Source organism: Leopardus geoffroyi, chromosome C1 (genome assembly GCF_018350155.1).
Source record: "Leopardus geoffroyi isolate Oge1 chromosome C1, O.geoffroyi_Oge1_pat1.0, whole genome shotgun sequence".
NCBI lineage: Eukaryota > Metazoa > Chordata > Mammalia > Carnivora > Felidae > Leopardus > Leopardus geoffroyi.
In genome coordinates this window covers 177,909,960-177,937,010 of record NC_059328.1, presented here as the reverse complement: position 1 = coordinate 177,937,010, position 27,051 = coordinate 177,909,960, and the positions used below count along the sequence as shown (strand labels likewise).

General features: G+C 39.5%; 1 protein-coding gene across 3 annotated transcripts in view; it reads left to right on the top strand.

Moving 5' to 3' along the window:
• The window catches only part of LOC123599233 (serine protease 58-like), a 135,150-nt gene that overhangs the window by 92,109 nt on the left and 15,990 nt on the right, over nucleotides 1-27,051 (top strand). The window contains exons 1-3 of one of the 3 annotated variants that reach the window (XM_045480546.1): nucleotides 893-1,683; nucleotides 26,273-26,310; nucleotides 26,397-26,450. In XM_045480546.1, coding sequence (XP_045336502.1) covers nucleotides 26,304-26,310; nucleotides 26,397-26,450 — 61 coding nt within the window. In that variant the 5' untranslated portion in view covers nucleotides 893-1,683; nucleotides 26,273-26,303. Of the gene's footprint in view, nucleotides 1-892; nucleotides 1,684-26,272; nucleotides 26,451-27,051 lie in introns of those variants that run through there. The other 2 variants (XR_006713058.1, XR_006713057.1) reach the window with 2 other exon arrangements.

The following is a 27,051-nucleotide window of genomic DNA, read 5'->3' as shown; positions in this document are numbered from 1 at the left end:
TTTACTCTTGACAAGAAACACAAACACCAATAAATATGAAATTGATTCAGTTAAAAATTATAGTAAAGCCTAATTTATCCAGTATTATCAAAGAATATATATGTGTTTTAATTTTCCTGATATTGGAAACACATTTTTTAAAGCACCAAAGCATTTTAAATATTAATCAGTTTGAGGTATATCTTTCTAAAATGTATCATCTATTTCTTCTGCCTTCTAAAGGTGTGTATCCTGAACCAAATTTAACATTTTCTTAATGAAACTGGGATATTATTGTGAACATCAAATAGTATGCTGTATTATAAATAGGGAGCTTTTCAGGAAGAATATTGAGGTGTGCAGGGCTATTTTTCTGTAGACTAAATAGACTCAGACTATATTTTTGGCTTATCTGTTTATTTATTATAAGAATGTAAAATTTTTTAAAAATATTTATTTAAAAATTTTTATTAACTCCAATATAGTTAACATACAGTGTTATATTCATTTCAGCTATACAATATAGTGATTCCACAATTCCATACATCTATTATAAGTAATTTTTTAAAAATTTTGTTTCCTGGGGTGCCTGGCTGGCTCAGTCAGTGAAGCGTGCAACTCTTGACCTCAGGGTCTTGGACTCAAGCCTGACATTAGGTGTAGAGATTACTAAAAGAATAAAAATTAAAAAAAATATATTTAAAAATATCTTGTTGCCTTAGTGGTTTAACTCTCTAGGCCAGTTACTATTGCTATGTAATAGGTCACCCCAAACTTAGTGGCATGAAAAAAAATCATTTTATTATGCTCTCAGATTCTGATTCTCAGAATTCAGAATGGGCAAGTGGAGAGAGCTCTTCTTTGCTCTGTGATGTCTGGCCCCTCATCTAGGAACACTCAGATGAGTAGGAGTGACTTTACTAGATGAAGTCTGGACCAGCTGTGACTAGAGAATCTAGTTTCATGATGACATCTCACTCGCCTGCCTGGCACTTGGACTAGAACAGCTAACGGCCGGGTTCAGCTGGGACTATTGACCAGAACACCTATACAGGGCCTCTTCATGTGGCTTGAGATGTTCACAGCTTGTGATTGGGTTCTGAGAGGGAAGGCCCCAAAGACGGGCTTCTTGAGGATGACTGTTCCAAGGGAAACAGGTGGAAGTTTCATGGTCTTTTCTCATGGCCTCAGAAATCATACCGTGCCATTGTATTAGTAACAGGTGAGGTGTGAGGTCAGCCCCAGATTCAAGGGGACAAGATTTAGACTCCCCTTCTTGATGGGGCAGTGAGTGGCAAGATTACACCGGGAGAGAGCATGAGGGATGGGAGAGATTGTTGCAGCCATCTTTGGAAAATACAGTCTGTCAGCAGCCATTTTTATTGCTATTAACAATGTCTTTTCTGTCTAGGCTTTCCGCATACTTAGTGTAGAGTTTCAGTTCTAAAATAGCAAAACAAATAAGCTATCTTTTAAGAATTAAATGTAAAATCAGAATATGCAATCATTTGGGTGAGGTCAAAGCATTTTTTCATGAACGGGGTGACTGAGTTTTAATACACTGACCTGATGGTAGCTAGTCTGACTGCCATGGGACTATGAAAGATTGCAGCAAGAAGGTGACTGCCTGTAAGCCAGGGAGAAAGGCCTGAGGAGAAAACAAACCTGCCGACACCAGAGATCTGCTGCCACCTCAGAGATATTGTGGGTTCAGTTCCAGATCACTGCAAAAAAGCAAGTCAAATGAATTTTTTGGTTTCCCAGTGTTTATAAAACTTTTGTTTAAACAATACTTTAGTCTATTCAGTGTCCAATAGCATTATGTCGAAAAAAATAATGTACATACCTTAATTTAAAAGAGCTTTATTACTAAAAAATAGTAACCATCATCTGAACTTTCAGCAAGTCATAATCACTGATCACAGATCACGATAACAAATACATATACTAATAATGAAAATATTTGAAATATTGCAAGAAGCACCAATGACATAAGCAAGTGCTGCTAGGAAAATGGTGCCAAAAATTTGTTCAATGCAGGGTTGACACAAAACCTTCAATTTGTTAAAAAAAAAAAATGCAGTTATCTGCAAAGCACAATAAAGCAACGTGCAATAAAATGATATATGCCTAGGGGCACCTGGATAGCTCAGTTGGTTGAGCATCCAACTCTTGATTTCAGCTCAGGTCATGATCTCACAATCCTGAGATAGAGCCTCAAGTCGGGCTCCACACTGGGCATGGAAACTGCTTTGGATTCTCTCTCTCCCTCTTCCTCTGCCCCTCCCCTCCCTTTCAAAACAAAAAACAAAAAAGATAAATGTCTGTAGTGCAGGTGGCTGGATGTTATGAACTGAATTGTGCCCTGCCCCAAATTCATACATTGAAGCCCTAACGTGTGAAGTATTTGGAGATAGGGCCTTTAAGGAGCTCATTAAGGTTAGGGGATACCTGGGTGGCTCAGTGGGTTAAGTGTCCAACTCTTGATCTTGACCTCACAGTTTGTGAGTTTGAGCCCCACATCAGGCTCTGCATTCACAGCAGGGAGCCTACTTGGGATTCTGTCTCTCCTCTCTCTGCCCCTCCCTCACTTGTGCTCGCTCTCTTGCTCTCCTCTCTCTCTCAAAATAAATAAATAAACTTAAAAAAATTGTTTTGAAAAGAGCTAATTAAGGTTAAATGAGGTCATAGGGTGGAGCTCTAATCCAATTGGACTGGTGTTCTTATAAGAAAAGGAAGAGATAATAGGTGGGTCCACACAGAGGAAAGGCTATGAGGTGGCTGTCTACAAGCTAGGGAGAAAGGCCTGGGGAGAAACCAAACCTGACAAGACCTTGATCTTGGACGTCCAGGCTCTAGAACTGTAAGACAATAAATTTTTGTTGTATAAGCCACTCAGTTTGTGGTATTTTATATGGCAGCCCCAGATTATTTAATACACTGGATAACTGACTTCTCAGAGGATATGGTCTTAGTCCTACTGCCCCATCTCTACACTCATCTATGCTCTCTTTGCTATACCTAGATATTCACATGTTTCTATACCATCACTCATGCTGTTCCTTCTATGTAGAAAGTTCTTTCTAGGGCGCCTGGGTGGCTCAGTCAGTTAAGCATCCATCTTCGGCTCAGGTCATGATCTCACAGTTCATGAGTTCAAGCCCCGTGTTGGGCTCTGTGCTGACAACTTAGAACCTGGAACCTGCTTTAGATTCTGTGTCTCCCTCTCTCTCTGCACCTCCCTCACTTGCTCTCTCTCTCTCTTTCAAAATAAGTAAACATTAAAAAATTAAAAAAAAAAAAAGAGAAAGTTCTTTCCTTCTTATCTGGGCCCATTAACTCATTTCTCAAGGCTCAGCTCAGATGCCATCTTCTCTGTGTTTTTACTTAATCAACCATCCAAACAGAATTAGCCACTTGATCCTTGTGCAGCTACCTCGATTTTATCATTTTTAAAATGTTTATTTATTTTTGAGAGAGAGAAAGTGGGAGAAGAGGAGAGAGAGAGAGAGAGAGAGAGAGAGAGAGAATCCAAAGCAAGTTCCAGGCTCTGAGGTGTCAGCACACAGCATGACGTGGGGCTTGAACTCACAAACCATGAGATCATGACCTGAGCCAAAGTCAGACACTTAACCAACTGAGCCACCCAGGCACTCCTTGATTTTATCATTTTTAATTTTGAGTGATAGTCATCTCTGATCCCCTCTTCCTTTAGAATAAAGTGGTTGAGGGGAGGGACTGCATCTTGGTTCCCCTAGTTTCTGGTATAGTGCCTGATGTTTAGTAGGTGCTCAATACATGTTTGTTGATTTAATACATTACACTAGAAACACATAAAATTTAATACCTGGATGACACTTTACCGATGATGTAATCTAGACTTTCATTTTATAAGTGAATAAAAGGTTGGTTTAGACAGATGTTCAAAGGAAATCACCACCACGCTTCTAGTTGGTACAAAAAAACATCCTGAAAGGTAATAATTTTAGGGATGATTGAACAATTGAAAGGCATGAGCTCATAGAGCTGAGAAGGGGAATGTGTTCCAGACATTGGGTGGGGCATCGAAAAGGTTTGGAGACAGAGGGGGATGACTGAATAAAGTGAGTACCAAGTTAATGTGTGCACGTTTAAAATGCATTATTGTGGGGCGCCTGGGTGGCGCAGTCGGTTAAGTGTCCGACTTCAGCCAGGTCACGATCTCGCGGTCCGGGAGTTCGAGCCCCGCGTCAGGCTCTGGGCTGATGGCTCAGAGTCTGGAGCCTGTTTCCGATTCTGTGTCTCCCTCTCTCTCTGCCCCTCCCCCGTTCATGCTCTGTCTCTCTCTGTCCCAAAAATAAATAAACGTTGAAAAAAAAAATTTAAAAAAAATGCATTATTGTGATTTGGAAGGTCTGTTTACAAATCTTCAAAGAAACTACACATTAAATTTTATTACTTTTATTACCTGTATCTCCTAATTTTCCCTACTTAGTTATTGATGTGTCGGTTGTTAGTGACACAAGTCAAAACTTAAGCAGTTGGGATTGTGCTGTGTGTATATCCTGGTAATTGCATATAAATTAAAATAATAAAAACACATCCCTTTATCTCAGTATTCTCACTCAGTCAGACCTAGAGCAAAGATCTTACGCACCTCCTTTCAGTTCATTTCGCCCCTGGCAAACTTCCAAGGATAGGCATGGCTGCCATCTTTCACCCCTCATCCATCTTCCCTCAGAAATACTTTCCATTCAGTGCTAAGGGTTGTAAGAGTATGATTATTTTCTTGTTTCCTAAAACATACTGGCAGTTTGGACTCCAGCCAATAACATGTGAAAGAGCCTGCTTGCTATATGTATATATATATATTGGAACGGTCTTTGTGTCTAAAGAGACAAGCAAAACAAAAAATAACAACAACAAAACAGTGGAAAAGGCACAAAAGAAACCTAAAATCCCATGCTTTCATTATGGAGATAAAGGCAATAACATTATCAACACATAAATAACAACGCAGGGGTTGTTGTGAGACTTTAGTCAGATGATATTGTAAAGAGCTCAGTTTGCTGCCTGGCACTTCCTGTGTGAGTGCGCACAAAGCTGTAAAACGTTAGCTGTGAACATCGGCAAGAAGTTCCATGTAGCAGTACCACTTGCCCCATCTGCTTATGAACTTGGGATAATTACTTACCTTTATGACCCTCAGTTTCTTTTTTTTAAAAAAAATTTTTTTAACGTTTATTTATTTTTGAGACAGAGAGAGACATAGCATGAACGGGGAGGGATAGAGAGAGAGGGAGACACAGAGTCGGAAGCAAGCTCCAGGCTCTGAGCCATCAGCCCAGAGCCCCACGCGGGGCTCGAACTCGCGGACCACGAGATCGTGACCTGAGCCGAAGTCGGACGCTTAACCGACTGAGCCACCCAGGCGCCCTGACCCTCAGTTTCTTTATCCATCAAATGGGGATAATGATGCCCTTTCCATGGGGTTGTTGTGAGGATTTGGTGAAATGATAAAAGGGAAGGACATACTACTGGGTACTCACAGAGATATTTCTTTTTATTGGTGGAAATACTTGGGTTCTATTTCTAATTTTTTAAATTTATTTATTTATTTTGAGAGAGAGAGCAAGTGGGGGAAGGGCAGAGAGAGAGGGAGAGAGAGAGATCCAAGCAGGCTCCACTCTCAGCACAGAGCCCGATGTAGAGCTTGGTCTCACGACCGTGAAATCATGACCTGAACTGGAATCAGCAATCGGAACTCAACTGACTAAGCCACTCAGGCATCCCTAATTTTTTTTTAAACTGATTCCCTAATGACTTTGTATCAGTTAGGCCTTTGAAGCTCATTTTTTTCATATAAAATGGAGAGTTGAGCCAAGTAGTTTCTCTTTTAACTGTAAACTTCTAGGGACCCCCTCAATGGGGCCATCACTGACTATTTGACCTTGGCTCCCTCTTTTCTCCCTTTGCTTGTTGGGGTCACTGCAAGCCCTGTGTTAGGAATCTTTATGGCATAGAGGGTTGCAGCAGGCAGAACGGTGTCTCCTTCACTTCGCCCTCCAGCCAGGGTAGCTGCTTCTCCCCCCGTTGTGCCCTCTCTCTCAAAATAAATAAATAAACATTAAAAAAAAAAAAAAAAAGAAAAGATTTGGCCTTAATATATTTCCAGTGTGACCAGCAGACTTCTTCCCTCCAAGAAGATGATCAAAACAAAGGATGATCTAAATAAGAGCTGTATTTTAAATATTTAGACAGTTATTTGTTAGCTGGTTTCTTATTGGATTGGTTATCTATCTAGTAACCAATGCTGCAGTCATGCAGTCACTTGTAAATTATTTAAATGTATTTGACTGTTAAATGCACTGCCTACTAATAATGACATAGACCTTTGTGAAAACCTTGGGGAAAAAAAAGCAACCTTTGTGAGATAATGACAAATGACTTGTCCTGTACATGCCCAGGATTTATCTTCATGCATGGATACCTCCTGAAAATGTTGAACTTAACTAAGCAAATAATGCATACAGATGAAACGTTTAATTGTGTTTTCATGGTCTGGACTAGGATTAGCGCAAAGTTTCTGTTCATCAGAGCTTGGATACCTTCAGGTATCAGATCCTAGTCAGGCTCCCACACTTGGAGCCATTTAGTCACTATTTATGCCTTAAAAAAAAAATACGGAGACTTGAGAGTTAATGATTTGAAAGGATTTAACCTGTAGATTTTTTTAAAAAGTCAGTGAGAGTTGGGTGTTGAAACAGGGGTGTCAAACTGTAGGTTGACTGTTTAAATTGCCCAGGCCTGGGATTTCCTTTGTCTATGCTAAGGTAGAAACTTTCAAAAAATGATTCAGTTTTACCTTTTGCATGTTAGAGTGAAGGTAATGAATGTCCAGTTTCTCAAATCCTCCTTTTCCCTAAAGTACACAAGAATTAATGGGGAGCTAATAATAAGCACAGATTCTGTGATGTGTTAAGCATGATTTGTCTTCAGTAATGGGAAGAAAGTTCCCTTAGAGTTGTGGTTTTCTAGAATATAAAGGGGGCATAACATAGAATAAAGAAAAAAGCTTTGGAAAAGCAAGACTGTCCCTCTGAAAAGAGCACTGATGTGAGGAAGGAAACGGCAGTAGAAGGACGTGGGTGGAAGGAGATGATTCAGCCAGAGGGGGCTGGGTGAGTCCTGTGGGCTGGCCTGCCTGAGTGTGAAATGGGCGGGTGGTTATGACTAGCATTGAATGGGAGATAATTAAGAGCAAGTTGGTACCAGTAGCTGCCACGGAAGGGAAGAGAATATGTCCAGAAAAAGCAGTTCTTTATTTCAGTGTTGAATTAAAACACCTACCCATGGGGGGCTTTGAGAATCTCATTTTGAAATGAAAAAGTATTTGCTGAAAACAATACAGATGATTGTGAAATTGTACGTGCATTCTTCTAGTGTCGTGGTGAAAATGTTTCAAAATGATATAATTGTGCTGGGTACTCTTTCGTGGAAAGAAACATATATTTTAAAATATCAGCCATTCCATAAAGGAAAAAGTATTGCTGTTCAAAGTCATGCACAACACAAGTATCAAGTTTCAATGTGGGATCAGCTACACATACATTTCTGAATCTTTTTTTAAGAGAAAGGATGGAAAATGCACAGCTTCCATCGTCCTTTAAATAGCTTTCTGGAGTGAAGAGCATTATAATTAAACTGTACCAAGTGTCACTGTAGAGAAGCTTCTAAATTATGGGTCTGAATGGGGGCGAGAAATGCTATTTGATTGCTTGACAATCAAAACCAGAAAATGTTCAGATATGTACAACCCAGACTTATTGTAATTATATCAGATGGAGAAGTGGGAGGAATAGGTGTAGACTTGAATTCAATAATTACTTGTTTATCTCTCTTTCAAAAAATTTAAAAGAAAAACTATTCATAAATACTCAGGAATGCATATTCACGGAGTACTTTTGTATAAGAAAAAAAATATTAACAAGTAATCAGTCCTTTCAGTGTGTCCCAGAAACAGGTTGTGGGGAAATGGCCATGTATGTCCTCAAAACACTCTCAAAATTTAGAAACTAGTACATTGAACTCTTCGATAAGAACCTTTTTTCAAACAGAATGTCAGAAGGGATGTTCATCATGAAATCTACTTGTCATACTGTTTTGCACTCCATTTTGCCCAGCTCTTTGTTCTCTCAAAGCTCTCTTTCTCTTGTAAGGTGGGAAGGAATAGGTAGAGATGTTATCAGGACATTGCTTAGGCAATTGAGAAGATTTCTTGCTTTTTAAGAGGCCCAAAGATGCGTCTTGGAAAGAAAGTGAGAATTTAATACCATACCGGCACCTTTACAAAGTGCCTGATGCCTTGTTAGGTAGTATATGTGAGAACAAACATTAAACATTTGACTGGGAAACATAGGTAGCAGAAAACTGTCAGGCTAAAAATGATGACATAGCACATTTTTTCATTATCCATTCCTAAGAGAGAAACTGCGACCCTAAATTGTACACATAATACATGCATTATATATGTAAACAAAATGATCTCTTATTCTATAGTCTTCTGGATTGATCCTTCCTTTAACATTTAGCTATGGATCTAGTTTCCATCTCATGTAATGAGGAAAGTCCATTATCCTCTTCCAGCCTTCCCTCTCCTGGGCGTTTTTCATTCCAGATTCTCACTACTGGTTTTATGTACTAGTTAACAATTTTTCTTTCATAGATAAGTGAAAGAAATGTTGAACATAATGAAGAATAATTAAACAATTTAAGAATTGGCTTGAATGATTCTTTCTAAAGAGGGCTATTTCCAGACAACAGTATATAGTCCCCTAGAGTGAGCCGTTAGATGCCAGTCATAGAAGGACAGTTTCACTTCAGTTAAGGGAGAGTTATTTCTGTAGGTCAGAGATTTACCAAAACAGCCTCAAGCATCTTGAGATGCAGCAAGTCCCTTATCTCTGGAGATGTTTGAGTATTCAGTGGCTACATTAACTTGAGATTTTTCTCACAGAAGTAGACCCTGAGATGAGGATCCAGGGTAGTTTATCTGGCAGGTGATCCCAGAAAAGAGTGGTAGGAAATATAGAAGTAGGACAAGGAAAGGATATATTGTTCACATGAGAGTCCCATATGGAAACAGGAAATCTAATCCCACTTGGAAATTTTGGAGGCCAGTGTAAAATAGTCACCTGTTATCCTGCCAACAAACTGAGAGGGCTAAGATATTTACACACAAATTTCCATCAGTAGAGGTTGAAAATTACCCCAGGAAACCATTAGTCCTCTGCCACTTTCTGCCTGCCTGGTGCTATGCTGGCAATTGAAAGCCAATTTGGCCCACAGTGAACTGCTAAGAAGGAAAGAGTGTGAGGCAGGGTCTCAGTAGTATCTGATAAATTAGCTAAAAACTTGAGAAGGCTAATGTAGAAAATAGATAGTAATTTGATAACCCAAGGAGGGAGCAAGCCCAGAGAGGTGTATTTATCGGTTTTTCACAGTGTTTGTTTTTCAAATTGAATTTGAATGACCATAGATACTACCATGCCCTCTTCAGTTTGCCTCAAGTCCTATCACTCTCTGCTGCTAGTTTCACACATTTACATTACTTGTCTTCTCTTGGAATTTGCTGCCGTGGAGGAAATTCAAATCTAAGATGGTGGGTAGGTCTGGGAAGTCTTGGAGGACACTGCCAACTGTGAAATTCTGTGATGCCATGACTAGATGGTTCCTAAAACTCCTTTGAGCAATAAAATTCTATGAGCTAATTATATGCTGTCTTTTTAATTATCTTTGCAAGTTCCTTGAGGCCAATAGTATAGGCCTATAAAAGCTCCGGATTAATTGAAATGCAATTATGCATTTCGAAGTGCTAATAAATAGAGCAACATTCATGTATAAATTCACTACTCCTTTAATGTTTTCACTGTACAAGGGTAGCTTGACACACATATGAATAGAGGACAAAGAGAAACTGCTTAGTATTCAGCAGGTTTGTTTTAGGGTCTACAGTCATACTCCAGTGAATTTGTTAAAGCAAGCATGCACATTGATGCTCATCCACTTAGTCTGAGATCACAAGGAAAGATGACCTTGGCAGACAACATTAAAGCTTTTAAAAATTGGTCTTGCATTACGCTAACTGCAAGAAGCCAGACATATAAGGCTATATACTCTGATTCCATTTATATGACATTCTGGAAAAAAACAAAGTATATGGATAGAAATTAAGTCCGTAGTTGTAAGGTTGGGGGTTAGAGTGGGGGGTACTACAAAGGGGCAGGAGGGAATCTGTGGGGGTGATGGAAATGCCCTCTGTCTTCATAGTATGTTACACTACTGTCCACATTTGTCAAATATCATCAAACTGTATATGGAAAAAGGGTGAATTTTACTGTATACATATATATTTTATATATGATATATGTTTATAATATATAATATATTTATAATATATAATATATTTATAATATTTATATTATATTTATATATAATATATTCACAATAAATATATTTATATATAATTTATATATTTTTATATATGTATATATATATACATATTAAACCTCAGTAAATCTGATGGTTTAAAAAGTTGAAAAATAAAAACAACCTCTAGGTCTCAGGCAAGCTCCTTGCATGCCGCCACACAGGAAGTTTCCCCAGCATCCTGGGAAAACCAGGGGAGGCTGGGCTGGACATCCTCTGAGGTAAGAACACATAGTTCCCTCTGCCCCTGAATTGCCTATTATTTTTAGCATTCCAAATCATCTTTGTTCTTCTGATATGATGGAAACAGGTCAATGGATGAAATAAGGTTTGTTTTGTTGTTGCTCTCAACTTCCTGCGACAGTATCTGCCTTAAGTCTTTTTACCTCCGGTGTTTTTCTCTAGGCCCTGTTTCAGAATTCACATTTTATTATTTTGACATATTTCTTCCTTTATTTATTTAAAGGAGATTTATAGGAGCTTTCTAATTTCCCAGCAAAATCCTAGGCTGTAAGAACCCTAAGTTGAGAGGAGAGATGACGTGGTTTGACTAAGCCTGAATGCCTCCAACATTCTACTTCAAAAGCCGGAGGGCTTGTCTTCCCTGTCAACTCCATTTCTATTCTCTTGAATTCCCTGTGCACAACACATTCCTGAAGAACCTTGTCCTTGATTCTCCCGTGGGTAAACCACTCTCTGGATGTGGTTACATCTGGGGCAGCTGCTGAGGGCGCTGATCTGGGGAGCGGGCAGCAGGGTGGGGTGTCAGGTGCCATTTACATTTCTCTAGTTGACAAGGGAGAGCACTCATGCTGTTCCATCAGGGAATGAGGGATGATTATAAGAACCTGGGGCCAGCACCATGTACTCTATGTCTCTATTTGCCTATAGCATCTGGCACATTCCCCAGCCTCACACTGGGTGCTTGGTAGTTGTCAATTATTTGACTGACCTCTACTCCTATCTATGCCAAGACTTCCTACTGAAGGACTTGTACTCATCCCTTATGATTCTGGTGTACATCCTGAACCTCCAGAGCCAGCCTTTCCCTCCTAGCCAGCCCTAAAATCTGTTCTAGGTATCCCTTCTTTGAACTTTCCTAAGACCTTCTTCTTATACCTATTATAGCCTAAATCACTCTGTAGTTTAATTGTATCCTGATTTCTGTGCCCTCCACCCCTGCCCACTATTGCTCACCACCCCTCCTCCAACAGTACCCTATGGGCCTATTGAAGGCAAAGGGTTTTTTTTTTAATCTTTATTTATTTTTAAGAGGGAGAGAGAGGTGGGGGGAGGAGAACAGGGAGAGAGGGAGACACAGAGTCTGAAGCAGGCTCCAGGCTCTGAACTGTCAGCACAAAGCCTGACACAGGGCTCGAACTCACAAACTGTGAGATTGTGACCTGAGCTAAAGTCAGATGCTTAACTGACTGAGCCACCTAGGTGCCCTTAGAATTGTGTGTGTGTGTGTGTGTGTGTGTGTGTGCGCGCGCGCGTTGTATCTGGAACATTATAGATTCCTTATAAACGTTTACCAATGAACCAATAAAAAATTGCTCATGCTACTTTCAGAAGTTTGCTTTCTCGATTGCAAATGATTTCAACTGCAAGAAAAAGAAAAACCTGCTAACTTGTATTAGCTTATACAAATAGATGTTTCTTTTTCTGGTGTTAAAAAAAAAAGGTTTGGAAAAAAGCAGCTGCTGACCATGTTTTAGACATGCAAGAGGTCAAGGCCAGAGATTCTGTGATTTACTTGGCCTTTCCTTTATGACCACAAGATGGTTTTTTAAGTGCCCAACTTTTGAAATTAAGTGGGAGAGAGTTGTATCAGTTTTCTATTGCTGTGTTACAAATTGCCACAAATATAGAAACTTAAACAACACAAATTTTGTTATCTCCAGTTTCTGTGGGTCAGGAGTCTGGTCAGTGGTTAATTGAGTTCTTGCTCAAAGAATCACCAGATTGAGAGCACAGTGTCAGCAGGGGCTGCATGCCATCTGAAGCTCAGGATCCTCTTAGAAGCTCACTGATAGTTGGTCAAATTCAGTTCCTAGGGCTGAGGCTCTCATCAGCTAGAGGCTGCTCCCAAGCAGTTTTCAACATGACCATTTGTCTGCTTGCTTTATTTTTTTTTTAGAAGGGAGTGTCTTTTTTAAAAGTTTATTTATTTATTTTGAGAGAAACACAGGGAGAGAGAGTGTGAGTGTGTGCAAGTGGGGGTGGGGCTGAGAGAGGGAGAGAAAGAACCCCAGGCAGCCTCCACACTGTCAGCACAGAGCCTGATGCTGGGCTTGAATTCACAAACTATGAGTTCATGACCAGAGCCAAAGTCGGACACTTAACCGACTGAGCCACCCAGGTGCCCCTATGTTTGCTTTCTTTTACGAGGCCAACGGAAAATGATCTCTTTTGAAAAGCTTGCCTGATTATGTCAGGCCCACCCTGAATAATCTTCCTTTTGATTGACTCAAAGTCAACCAATTGGTAACATAATCATGGTGGTGATATCCCCCATGGGGAGGGAATCAAAGGGAGAGGATCCTACAGGGCATGTCATCTGAGAATTCTGCCTACTGCAGAAGTGATGTCATCTGTGCCTCTCTCTTTCATTTGAAAAACAAATGGCTTCTTAGAGTTCCTCTTAATGTGGTTCTGCTTGTCTCTCATTGGCCAGAACTATATTGCATGGCCACTGCTAATTACAAGGACAGCTGGTGAAGAGGATATCTAGCTTTTCTACCTTCTATAAAGAAGGCAAGAAAAGGAGATGGGCTGGAAATGGATGTTGGATTAGTGTATCAATAGACCATGCCACCTGTCAAATCTCCTCAAAACTTAATTATAGAATGTTAGATCTGGAAGAGTACTGAAAATCATTTAGTACTTTTCAGTTTTCTAGATAATGAAACTAAGGTCCAGAAAACTCATGTAACTTCTTTCTTTCTTTTTTTTTTTTTTTTTTTGAGACACAGAGTAAGCATGAGTGGGGGAGGGGCAGAGGGAGAGAGAGAGAGAGAGAGAGAGACGGGGGGGGGGGGGCGGGGAGAGTCAGTCTTAAACAGGCTCCACACCCCCATACAGAGCCTGAAGTGGGGCTTGATCTCACAACCTTGAGATCATGACCTGAGCCAAAATCAAGTAGGATGCTTAACCGACTGAGCCACCCAGGCACGCCGAGAGAACTCATGTGACTTTCTTGAAGTCACACATTACTTTTTCTGAAGCACTGGACAAAAGCATATTCACCTTCTCTAGCAGTTTAGTTGATCAAATCTCCAGGGAAAAAAAGATATTATACAAATAAGCCTATGATAGAATAATCTCTCTTGAAGTTAATCACTGATCCATCTTCCTATCACACGAAAGAGGTTTCTACCTTCTAATCATAATTTGTGAAGGAAGCAGCTTGGGCAAAAGGGATGGCTGGTAAATCATAGGTGCAGAGGGCAAGTCTGCCTGAGTTCAGAAAATGAAGATACACTCCTGACTCAAGAAGTCAGGGAAAGCATCAAAGAGGACCTAGGATTTGAGATGGGCCTTAAAGGGCAGATAAGGTGTAGCATGGGGAGATCAAGGAGGGCATTCCATCCAGGGGGAGACATCAAAACAGGAATAGATGTGTTAAACTAGAAAAATGTACAAGGAGGACAGAGATCAACTCAACTCAACCAGGCTGGCTTCAGAGGGGCTGATTTGTTAGTCTAGGAAAGAGGTAATGCTGACTTGAACTTGGAGGGTGACAGTGAGGGTGAAAAGGATGGCAGGGAGGATGGAATGAAAGTTGTGTATGCTGATTGGACATGTTTCACTGAGTCTGTAAGCACAAATGTAGGAAGTGGGTTTATTCACCTCCTATTCCCAGCCCCATGACCAATGCCTGCACGTACTAAGTATTCGGTGTTTTTAGTTTAATTTGTGAATGATTTGGTACAGAAGGTAAAGGAAAGGATGGTATCAAGAACCACTTGAGGCTGGATTGGAGAATAGGAGGAGGTGCAGAATTCAAGGGGGTATGGAGTTCAGTTTCAGACATGTTGAGCCCCCGGTGTCTCCTGGAACCGAGGGATGGGATAATGTCTAGTAGGTCACTTGGGAGAGGCACCCAAGAAACTGGTGGGCCTGGAGATCTAGCTGTCAGGGCAGAAAAAGAAGGTAGTGGAGAACTATAGGGAATACCTGTATTTAAGAGGGAGGTAGATAAGCCAGAAAAGGAGAATGAATAGTTATAGAATTGCCTAGAGAGAAAAGATTGTGGGTCCAAGAAGACAAGGAAAAAGTGTCTAAAAGATAATAACCAGCAGTTTCTGAACAAGACTGCTTTCAGAGAGAATGCGGTTCTCTCTGAAGAGCCACAAGAGGTTTAGGAGTGAGTAGGGAAGGGGAGCTGACAGCTAGTATAATTCACTTTCAGAAGTTTTAATGATGGAGGAAAATCAGAGATGACAGAATCAATGGAAGGTGATTTGGTTTATTTGCTTTTGACAATGAGAGTGACAGGCATCTAACTTCTGTTTGGGGGGGGGGGTGGAACAGAGGAAAAGGGGAGAGTGAATATAAAAGAGAAATCCTGCTAAGGGGGGCAGTCTAGCATCTGGGGGGTGATGGAAGGTGGATCCAGACAGGAGGAAGCACTCCTTGTCTTCTGAAGCAAGAGGAAGAGACGAGGAGAGAGAAGGAAAGGAAGGTTTTTTTCCATTGCCCTGTCACTAACTGGCTTTGGGCCACTATGTAAAGCCTCCCTGAATCCTCATCCATAAAGTCTCCTCATCCATAAAGTCAAGCCTATGCCTAGGTGGTCACTAGAGTATGATAAACTCTTTATTTTTTTGCTCTAGATATATTTCTTAGGATTCCCTTCACTCCTCTGCTGTCTTCAAACAATCATTTGCCAATAATGATAATAATTGGCACAATCATTTACCAATAATGGTAATACTTGGCACAATAAATGGCCACAATTTATTGCATGTCTCAAAGGTCATACCCAGTTAGGATGAATTCTGAAAAGCTACATGATGGAAAAATCATTTGAATGTACCTTGAAGGATGGCATTTTATGTATGTGTGTATATAAAATGTCTTAGTATACATATCTAAAATCTTACAGGTAATTCAGTGTAATGTTATTCTATTTCTTTCCTGAGTTCACTCAGCTCTTGTCTTATTTCTTACTGACTTTTTGTCTGTTTTTGTACTTAGTTTTTGAATTTATGATTCAAAATGTTTCTCATAGTCCCAAATGCTGGGTTAAGGATAAATAATTCAGTTTGGAGAATTGTGTTACAGTAGGAGAGTTTTCTTTCACTTTGCTATTATTTGGGGGATGAGTTTTTATCAGTTGATATAGAAATAGATACAGAGTTCTATTGTTTGGATTCTTTTTATTTCTATTATAATGATTTTGCTTAGATGAAGACTGATCTGCATTTCCATGGACAGGGCTGAATGGTGGGGTGGATGAAAGATTTCCAGATCAAGAGTGCCCTCTTCTGTTAGTGTAGCAAAGTATACTGTTTTGTTTTCTTTTTCTTTTTTTAATTGATTGATCATTATTTTATGGGAGAGGAATGATAGGAGAAGAGGAATTATTGTGCTTCCTTCCATTTTAGAGGGAGAGAAGGTCTGATAGATTCCTAAATTTCCCCCTCAAGTCTTTTCCCCTCATCCTACAAGTTTTCTGAAACTCACCTCTGCTTTTGTTTGATCCCTCTGCCCAAAACTTTATCTTTCCAAAACTGCTTTCTTGCACCCTCCACGCACAGTTAAGTCCCTTCCTTGTAGTAAGTGCTCTGATCTACCAGCATGTTTTTTCAGTGTTTTCAAACTTAGGGTGGGCTTTCTCTTTTGGGTGGTGGTTTTAGATCAATCTTAAGTTCACCACTAGTTCCCCATTTCTACACTCTGTACAGTTTTTCTCAAATTGATTTGTTTTCCTGACAGACTTGCATCAAGAGTGTGGGGGCAGCTTGCTGGATTTCAGTGTTTATTTTTCTGTGTAAAGTTAATTTGAAATTTGAACATTCTCTGTTTTCTAGTTATGTTGAAGGCATGGGCATTATCTAGTGTTATTTGATCTTTTCTTTCTTTCTTTCTTTCTTTCTTTCTTTCTTTCTTTCGAGTCAGGGAGTATGTTGGGAGATTCAGATTTATGCCATCACCATTGTGTTGGCTACTTCAAATTCTTCCATAATGTTTACTCTAAATATAATTTACCAACAAGGTATATAGGAATCCATTGACTCAAATTATCTTATCTTTCTGTTTAAGCTTCTGTATCTGTTAAGAATTCAATTGGGCTGCTGGTTGAGGGGACCCCAAAACCAATGGTTTAAACAAATTAGGGGTCTTTCTTGTGTAACAAGAAGTAGGAGATAGTGGGCATTAGCTCAGCAGCATAGCAACGTCAGTGTTGATATCTCTGTGACATCTTAACCTTTTCCTTGTTGTTGCCATAGTTGTAATAAGGCTGCTCCACCTCTAGCATTACATCTAGAATCCAGCCAGGAAGAAGGACAAAATGCAAAGGGCAAAAGGTGTTTGTGGACTTTCAGCTCCATTTTAAGGATCTTTACTAAAAACCCCATCCAAAAACTTTTGCTTATGCCTAATTGTCCAGGGCTGAGTTAATGATAATCTCTAGCTGCAAGCAAAAGTGGGAAATGTAGTTTTTGTTCATTTTAGGGTTTTTGTTTGTTTTCCTAAATACCTCATTGCCCATAACAATATTGGGGAGCTATTAATAAGGAAAAGGATACTGAGTAGGCAACTAACAATTCTCCTCTACAGCTCCCAAATTCCAGAGTCAAGAGTTGCTGGTCTTGCACCATTGACTCAGAAACAATTCCCAGACCCGTGACTATTGGCCATCTTTGGGAGGCTCTAGGAAAGCCTATATCAAGAGAGGTAAGAGAACGACAGAGGGACTAACCAACTATAGAAGAGGGCAAGAATAAAGCAAGACTGAAAATTGTCCCAGGCTGATTGACCCTTATCTCAGGAGAGGGCCAAAAAGCAAATAAATAGTTCTTTTTTAAGAAAAACAAAAAGCACATTAAGGAATGCCTTAGTTTATAAACAAGGACATAGTTATTATCATATCTTTGCTCTTTTCTCCACTCTTTCTCCAAATGGAAGTAATCCTATAATGGAACAACTTCTTGAGGAGATAAAATCTAGCAGAAGATCATCCGTTCTCAGCATGGAAAGATCTAATGGGCTAAATTCATTTCCAAAATGGCCCTCAGTCATCCCATCTAACACACACACACACACACACACACACACACACACATTCATAGAGACTTTCATGAATGATGCCCGCATAGATACACATATCCAAATAACCATTAATTCAGCTACTTGTCCATTTGAGTAACCTCATTTGCTGAAATATGTACATTATTCATTATTCTTTTGTCTTAAATGCAAGCTACTTTTGTAGGTACCCAATTATTTAAGATTCATTTCAGAGAATAGGGAACTAGATACTGAAAAATTTCCAGACATAAAGACAAACATCCAAGTTTATGAATACACCCATTTATTTACTCCAGCAGACAGAATCCTGGCATATAATGATTGCATTTTGATCCACAGAAAATTCTCAGGAGATATGAACTTCTTGTTCTACCACTAGCTAACTGTGCTATTTAGAGCAATTTACTTAGCCTCTCTGAACATCATTCCCCATTTTTAGAAGAATGATGTCAGTATTAGTGTTTCCTCTAAGTTTCAAGATCCTATGATTTTAGATATTCTTATATTCAATTAGTATTTGTTCAATGTCTGCTATGTATTAGGCACTATTATGTGTACTATGAACACATTATAGTCTAGTAATTATAATGAGGGAGGATTTCAAGTCAATTAAAAGGAGAAAGTTGGGGCGCCTGGGTGGCGCAGTCGGTTAAGCGTCCGACTTCAGCCAGGTCACGATCTCGCGGTCCGTGAGTTCTAGCCCCGCGTCGGGCTCTGGGCTGATGGCTCAGAGCCTGGAGCCTGCTTCCGATTCTGTGTCTCCCTCTCTCTCTGCCCCTCCCCCGTTCATGCTCTGTCTCTCTCTGTCCCAAAAATAAATAAACGTTGAAAAAAAAAAAATTAAAAAAAAAAAAAAAAAAAAAGGAGAAAGTAAATTAAATACCTAGGAATAAATTTAAACAAAAGGTGAAAGACCTATACACTCAAAACTACAAAACATTGCTGAAAGAAACTAAAGGGCTAAATGAATGGAAAGACATCTCATATTTATGGGTAGCAAGACTTAATATTGTTAAGATGGCGACAGTACTCAAAGCAATCTACAGATTCAGTACAATCTCTATCAAAAATCCAACTGCCCTTTCTTCAAATTCATATGGAATTGCAAGGGGCCTTGATTAGCCAAAAACAGTCTTAAGAAGAGAACAGTAATGGGGCGCCTGGGTGGCTCAGTCAGTTAAGCGTCCAACTTCACCTCAGGTTGTGGTCTCATGGTCCATGAGTTCAAGCCCTGTGATGGGCTCTGTGCCGACAGCTCAGAGCCTGGAGCCTGCTTCAGATTCTGTGTGTGTGTCTCTCTGCCCCTCCCTGCTTATGCCCTGTCTCTATCTGTCTGTCAAAAATAAATAAACATTAAAAAAAATTTTTTTTAAAAGAGAACAGTAAGAGGACCCACATTTCCTGATTTCAAAATTTACTATAAAGCTACAATCATTAAAATGGTGTTGTACTTGCATAAAGATAGACATATGAACCAATAGAATAGAATTGAGAGGTCAGAAATAAGCCCATGCATCTATGACCAATTGATTTTTGACAAGGGTACCAAGTCCATTTAATTGGAAAAGAGCAGTCTTTTCAACAAAAAGTTCTGAGACAGCTGGATTTCCACATGTAAAAAGAATGAAGTTGGACATCTACCTCACATAATATATAAAAATTAAGTCAAAACGGTTTAGTGAACTAAATATAAGCACTGAAACCATAAAACTTAGAAGGAAACAGGGGTAGGTCTTCATGACCTTGGATTTGGCAATGGATTCTTAAATATGACACCAAAAGCATGAGCAATGAAAGAAAAAATAGATCAATTGGATTTCATCAAAATAAAAAACTTCTGTACATCAAAGGACACTATCAAGAAAGTGAAAAACCAACTGACAGAATGGGAGAATGTATTTGCAAATCATATATCTGATGAGGAATTAATATGTAAAATATAAAAAAGAATTCCTACAACTTGACACTAAAAAAAACCAAACAACCCAATTAAAAAATGGGCAAAGAACTTGAATAGAAAATTCTCCAAAGAAGAAATACAGATGGCCAATATGCTCAACATCACTGATCATTAAAATCGTTATGAAAAACCACAATGAGATACCACTCTTCACATCCATTAACATGCCTATTATTAAAAAAAAAAAAAAAAAGAAAGGAGTGCCTGGGCAGCTCAGTTGCTTAAGCATTGGACTCTTGATTTCTAGTCAGGTCATGATCTCTTGGTCATGAGATCAAGCCCTGTGTTGGGCAGGGAGCCTGCTTGAGATTCTCTCTCTCTCCATTTCCCTCTCCCTCTGCACACCCCCAGAAAAAAAAAAGGAAAATAAAAAATGTTGGCAAACATTGGAAGTTGGAAACTTCCATTGCTGGTGGTAATGTAAAATGGTATAGCTACTATGGAAACAGACTGGTCGTTCCTCAAAACACAAAACATAAAATTACTATATGACTCAGCAATTCCATTTGTAGGTATATAGCCAAAAGAATTAAAAACAAGGACTTTAATTTTTTTTTAACGTTTATTCATTTTTGAAAGACAAAGAGAGAAAGTGCAAGTAGGGTGTGGGGCAGAGAGAGAAGGAGACACAGACTCCGAAGCAGGCTCCAGGCACTGAGCTGTTAGCACAGAGCCTGATGAGGGGCTCAAACTCATGAACTGTGAGATCATGACCTGAGCCACAGTCAGATGCTCAACCACCTGAGCCACCAGGCTCTCCCAAAACAGGAATTTTAATAAATATTTGTATACCAATGTTCATTGCAGCATTATCACAACAGCTAAAAAGTGGAAATGACTTAAGTGTCCATCAACAAATGATTGCATCAACCTATGCACATAATGGAGTATTATTCAGCCATAAAAAGGAATGAAATTCTGCTATATGTTCCAATATGGATGAACCTTGAAAACATGTGAATTAAAGTAAGCCAGACACAAAAAGGACAATTAATATAATTGTCCACTTTATATGAAATATTAGAATATGAAATATCTTCTATGAAATATCTAGAATAGGCAAATTCATAGAGGCAGAAAGTAGATTAGAGGTTGGGAGAAGGAAACTGTTGATTCATGGTCACAGAGTTTCTGTTTGGGTGTTGAAAAATTGGGACAATAGGAAATGGTGATTATTCATCCAGTGTTGTGAATGTAATGCCACTGAATCGTACACTTAAAATTGGTTAAAATGGTAAATTTTATGTTACATATATTCTAACCACAATAAACATTTTGCCAAAAAATAAAAATGAGAAGGTAACACAGCTAGGTAAGAAGATTTGGAGACAGATGCTCTCACATTATAGGAAGCTATTGGCTATGCCTTGAGACATGCATGCAGATGTATACAGACGCAGACTTATACATGCACAAACACAACTAGGTACCTAAACACTGATAGCCAGATGAACACAAGAGTTACATACCTACAATTTGCACTTGAAATATAAAGATGGTTGATTTTAAACCTCCATCAGAATTCAACCATCCACACAAAGGTGCACACACCTACACACTACATTATGTAACATAGCTACAAAGGTTGCCAAAGAACCTGTTAACCTACAGAAACACATGTTCTACATGCCTACACACACAGAAAGACATCCCACAGAAACCATGATGGATGATGTAACAGCAAAAGGGTTCAAGGGCATGTAATGGATTCACTGATTGATAGGTAGGAGAATCTGGGTAGTGAGCAAAAAGATAAATATTGGAAGCTAAGAGTTGTATGGAAAGGAGGGAATTGGAGGATGGGTCAAATGGGTGAGTGGGAAGATGAGTGGCTGTCATAAGAAAACATCATACGGCTTCTTTGTCAAAGAGATTCAAATCAGAATAAGCTTGAGTTGCCAAGTTTTACTCTTTCTCTCACCTGTTACTATATGATCTCTGGTTATCAGAGAACAAGCTATATATTCAATTGCCTTTAAAATTACACTAGCCCTTCCAGCTCGTCCCCACACAATTATAGAGGAGTTCTCAGGTGAGTTCAGTGAGCTTCCTGCTGTCTTCTTTCTGCCCAGATACAATGAATCCTCCTCATACATTGTCTAATTCAGCAGTGGGAAGGCCCCATGCCCACTGGCCTCCAGCTGGGGGTGGTGGGTGAGGAGGGAAGTCCCAGACTGACCAAGATCTTTTTACTGATGGTTGAGCTGAGGAAGTGATCTGGGAATGGTGAGTCAGGAGCCAGTGATCAGCATTTAGAGCTGACATTCAAAGGGAGTAGCCAATGAGAAGAGAAACAAGATCTTCAAGACGAGCAGGGAGCAGGAGTGAGGCCTGAGCACAAGACTTCCCCCAGGACATCCCTATTGTGTTGGTCCTGGTGTCCTTTGTGGAGGCAAAAGCTGTACCTGGGGCACCCAGGTGACTCAGTTGGATAAGCGTCTGACTTCGGCTCAGGCCACAATCTCACATTTCGTCAGTTGGATCCCCACATTGGGCTCTGTGCTGTCAGTGCAGAGCCTGCTTCGGATCCTCTTCCCCCCTCTTGCTCTGTTTCTGTCTCTCTCTCTCTCTCTCTCTCTCTCTCTCTCAAAAATAAAACCTTTAAAAAAGAACAACAGAAAACAAGCTGTACCTCAGCAGAGAGTTGCTTATGGCAGTACTTAGCTAGAGCCTGCCAGGAAATCATGAAGGAGGCACAAGGGCTCTGCCTCTAGTCTCTTTCCTGGGCCTTTTCACCTCAGCACTGGCACTTTATTTTTCTCTCTTCAGAAACTAATTCCCTTCTACCTCCTATTAAAATCTTGAATGACCATGAGAATTAACGTCTTATCCTTCTCTGTTTGGAAAGAGAATCCTCACCGCTAACCAATAAAAGCAGAATGAGTTACATACAATTATCAGTACTTCCTCTTTTTCAACCTGTTTTGAAAAGCTGAAAAACAGCCTAGGCTAGTATAGGGTGTTACAATTTAGCAAACAAAGTGACATCTTGGTGTGTTCTGTTTTTTCCTGGGTTTCATAATACAGTAATTTTCTGAAGAGAGCATACGGATTGAATAGAAGTTGGTCTTTAATAGAAAGCCAAGATTGGCTTTGATTTTCGACTATAAGTATTATCTTTTTTAAAAAAGTACAGTACTTTTTAAAAAATGTTTATTTTTGAGAGAGAGAGCGTGAGCAAGGGGGGAGGGGCAGAGAGAGAGGGAGACAGAATCCAAGGGGGCTCTAGACTCTGAGCTGTCAGCACAGAATCCAAAGTGGGGCAGAACTCACGAACTATGAAATGTGAGATCATGACCTGACCTGAGCTGAAGTTGAAAGTTTAACAGACTAAGCCACCCAAGCACCCCCAAAGTACACTACTTTCAGTGAATTTTTAAACGAGTATAACTGTTATAATTTTAACAGATATTAATAACATTTAGGATGGGTGTTTGTCTGTACGTAAGTGCCAGAGATATATGATTTTGCTGGGTGAAGTCTATGGTTCATGAAATCACTATTCTCAATACCGAGAGCAGTTAAAAAATGTTTTTGTCATTCGACTGTTATAAGTCCATAGTACAAGTTATTTGAACATAAAGGATGTTGATTCTTAGATAAAATTATCATGTTCTGGCTCTTCACTTACTTTGAATTCAATTGTAGTAGAAAAATTATTCTATCTTTGAAAATAATTTAACTTTTGTAAGCATGCATGCATGGATAACTCCAAAATGAATAGTGAACTTAAAAAGCTGAAACCTCTTCTGACAGCAGCTTAACTTAATTCTGGAAGAAATTAAGGAAGAGAAACATCAGAAGTATGTCCCCTCTTTTAGATATAATATAAACTCAAGACAAATATTCTTGACTTGAACCATCTGAGAAAAGATTCTGACTGTCTTTCCATGTGATTTGCATATAACTCACATGCCTACACAAAATATCACAAGCCAGCTGCCTCTGTAGGTTTCCTATTCAGAGGAAAGAAAGCAGACCATTGTCAGAGTGAGGGAAGTGAGGAATGAAGACCAGCAGCTAGGCATGGACTCCACGGTTCGCCTAAGCCCGCACTGAGACAAGGGCCTACCAACTTCGTTCCACAACCCCCATCCCGCCCAGCTCCCCTTACCCTGATGACAGGGACTACTCCAGGTGCTCCGGCCAGGAGGCCTGAAACATAGAGCCAGTGTGGATAACCAGGTGGTATTTTGTTTTGTGTTTTTCTTTAAGATGTGTATGGATTAAAAGTCTGTGTTTCTGTTTTAAATGTTAGGAGTTTTCATTTTTTGCTTTGAAGTAAAAACAAAATGTCTTTTTTAGGAAAATAACACTTGTTTTGAAAACATAGAAAAGCATAGAAAAATTAGAAAACATAGATAAGTAGGGGTGCCTGGGTGGCTCAGTTGGTTAAGCGTCCAACTCTTGATTTTGGCTCAGGTCATGATCTCATGGTTTGTGAAATCGAGCCCCACATCCAGCTCTGTGCTGACAGCATGGAGCCTGCTTGGGATTCTCTCTCCCTCTCTCTCTGACCCTCCTTGGCTTGCTCGCTCTCTCTCTCTCAAAATAATTAAATAAACATTTAAAAAAATTTAAAAACAGAGAAACATAGATAAGCAAAAAATTATATATATATATAAAATATCAGTTTATAAACCTATGTCTAGAATATTTCCATTTTGATTTGATTAGATATATATTGTGTGTATATATAATCATTTTTTAAAAAATAAAAATGGTAATATTCCAGACATAGAAATTTGTAAACTGATAATTTTTTACAGAATATATAAGGAACATTCTTCGATATCACTATATAGACATTTATAACCTCATTCATGGGCACATGATATTTTATTAGAAGTAGCATTATTAATTTACCTTCAATTGCTGAACACATGTCGTAAAAGTGTTTCACCATTATTTGCAGTACTATGCTAAAACATACTTGTACGTGCATCTGTTTATATGAACTGTTTACTTCCCCAGGATAAAATTCTAGAAGAATTGTTAACTATAGTCTTTTTAAGGTTTTTGATTCATTTAGATAAATTTCCCTACAGTAAGATTATTATCAGTCTACATTCCAACCAGCTGAGTGTCATCATGTTCATTTCTATACACTGTCAGCAAAACAGAATATTAAAATTCTTAAAAAACTGTTTTCAAAAGAAAATAAAATGAAGACTTGTGGAGAAGAAACATATAACTATAAATGAAGGAAATAAGGACAAGGCAAGAGAAATAATGTTCTTTTTCCCAGACACCTCTAACTCTAATCAGATTCCTTAGTTTTTCTTCCTCTTATTTATTTATTTAGGTCATGTTAGGGACATTGTAGTAGACACTTACCAAACTGATTTCTTTTCTTCCTATGCACACAGCCAGACTACATTTCCCAGGCTCCCTTGAGGCTAAGCATGATCATGACTTCTGTCTGGCAGAATGTGGGTGGGAATGCTCATATGTTGTGAAGTCTGGCCCCTGATCCTCTCCTCAGTTCTCTTTTTTTGTCTGCTTGATGCAGAGGCCTCTGAAACTTTGGAAGATGGCAACATCCCAGAAAGAAGGAGCCCAGGTCCTTAAATCACTTCATGGAAGGCCATTTGTCAAATCCCCATACTAAATTGTAACATATGCAGTTAATATGTTTACTTAACCACCGAGATTATAGAAAAACTGTAAAATTCAGATAAACGAAAGAAAAAATTACCCAGAATTCTGAAGACCAGAGGTTAACTAATTGTTACAGAAATTAGTCTACTCTGACAAATCCAGGCATGTTGCTGCTTTTAGTCAACCCACATTGGAATTAGTGTTAAAAAAAAAAAAAATGAGGGCTTAGGAACCCCTGGGTGGTTCAGTTGGTTAAGCGTCCAACTTTGGCTTAGGTCATGATCTTGCGGTCTGTGAGTTGAAGCCCCGCGTTGGGCTCTGTGCTGACAGCTCAGAGCCTGGAGCCTGCTTCAGATTCTGTGTCTCCTTCTCTCTCTGCACCTCCCCAACTCACACTCTGTCTCTCTCTCTCTCTCTCTCAAAAGTAAATAAACATTAAAAACAAATAAAGAGGGCTTGGTATTATTTTCTCTTTCACATCATCCTCTGTTTTGAATACCTATTGTGGAAAATAATAAGCTATTATGTATACAGTAATTATATAGAGAAAACTGTGTTTATGTGGAAGGTGTATTTTTCTGTACATACATCTCACATTCATATATTCATGCCAAAGGAGTAGAACATTGACATAAGTAAATAACTTAAAATCACTTACTTGATTTTGGATGTTGTCAGCCTGTGGTCAGAAATGTACACTTAGGTTTGAGGGAGACAGTTGTGTTTTTTTTGTTTTTTTTTTTTTTTTCTTAACGTTTATTTATTATTGAGAGACAGAAAGAGACAGAGCATGAGCATGGGAGGGGCAGAGAGAGGAGGAGACACAGAATCTGAAGCAGGCTCCAGGTTCTGAGCTGGCATCACAGAGCCTGACGCGGCGCTCAAACTCACAAACTGCAAGATCATGACCTGAGCCGAAGTCGGACACTCAACCGACTGAGCCACCCAGGCGCCCCGAGGGAGACAGTTTTAACTAATCATTCCATTTGTTCCCCAAATTCCTAGCTCCTATGAAGTTAGGAAGACCATGTGACCAATGAAGTGTGAGCAGAAGCCCCAGATATTCCTTCTGGTTGGAAGTAGTGAAAAAAGTACCTGAGATCCTCTTGTCTCTGTTTCTCTGCTGCAGTGACCAACAAGCTTGTGCAGCCACAAGATGGCAGAGCCTCCATCATCCTCAACCGTAAGTGAGACTGCCTCCCCATTAGTAATGCATATGTGGCATAAGCAAGAATTAAACCTTTCTTGTGTTAAACAAGATTTCAGGGGTGCCTGGGTGGCTCAGTCACTTAAGCATCCTACTCTTGATTTCAGCGCACGTCATGATCTTGCAGTCTGTGGGATCCAGCTCTGCATTGGTCTCTGTGCTAACAGTGCAGAGCCTGCTTGGGATTCTCTCTCCTCTCTCTTTGCCCCTCCCCTGCTCATGCTTGCTCACTGGCTCTCTATCTCTCAAAAATAAATACACTTTATTAAAAAAACACTGGGATTTCAGATTAATTGGATAACTGCAACATAAACCTATCTTGTCCTAAATACAAGGCTCTTACAATTCTCTGTATCTTGCACCCTCCACAGCAGCAGCTCAAAGCCACCGTTCATCATCCTGAGACTGATTACCTGGGATTTGATTTCCTAGCTGTGAGGGAAAACATGAGGTAAAGAATAGGACTTTAGAATAGAGAGACGTTAAGAGTTCCCTTCTTGTGAGTGCAAGAGTGATCTTACCAACACAAACAAGAGGTAGATGTAGTTGGTTTGGATTTTTTGAGCCCCAAGTAACT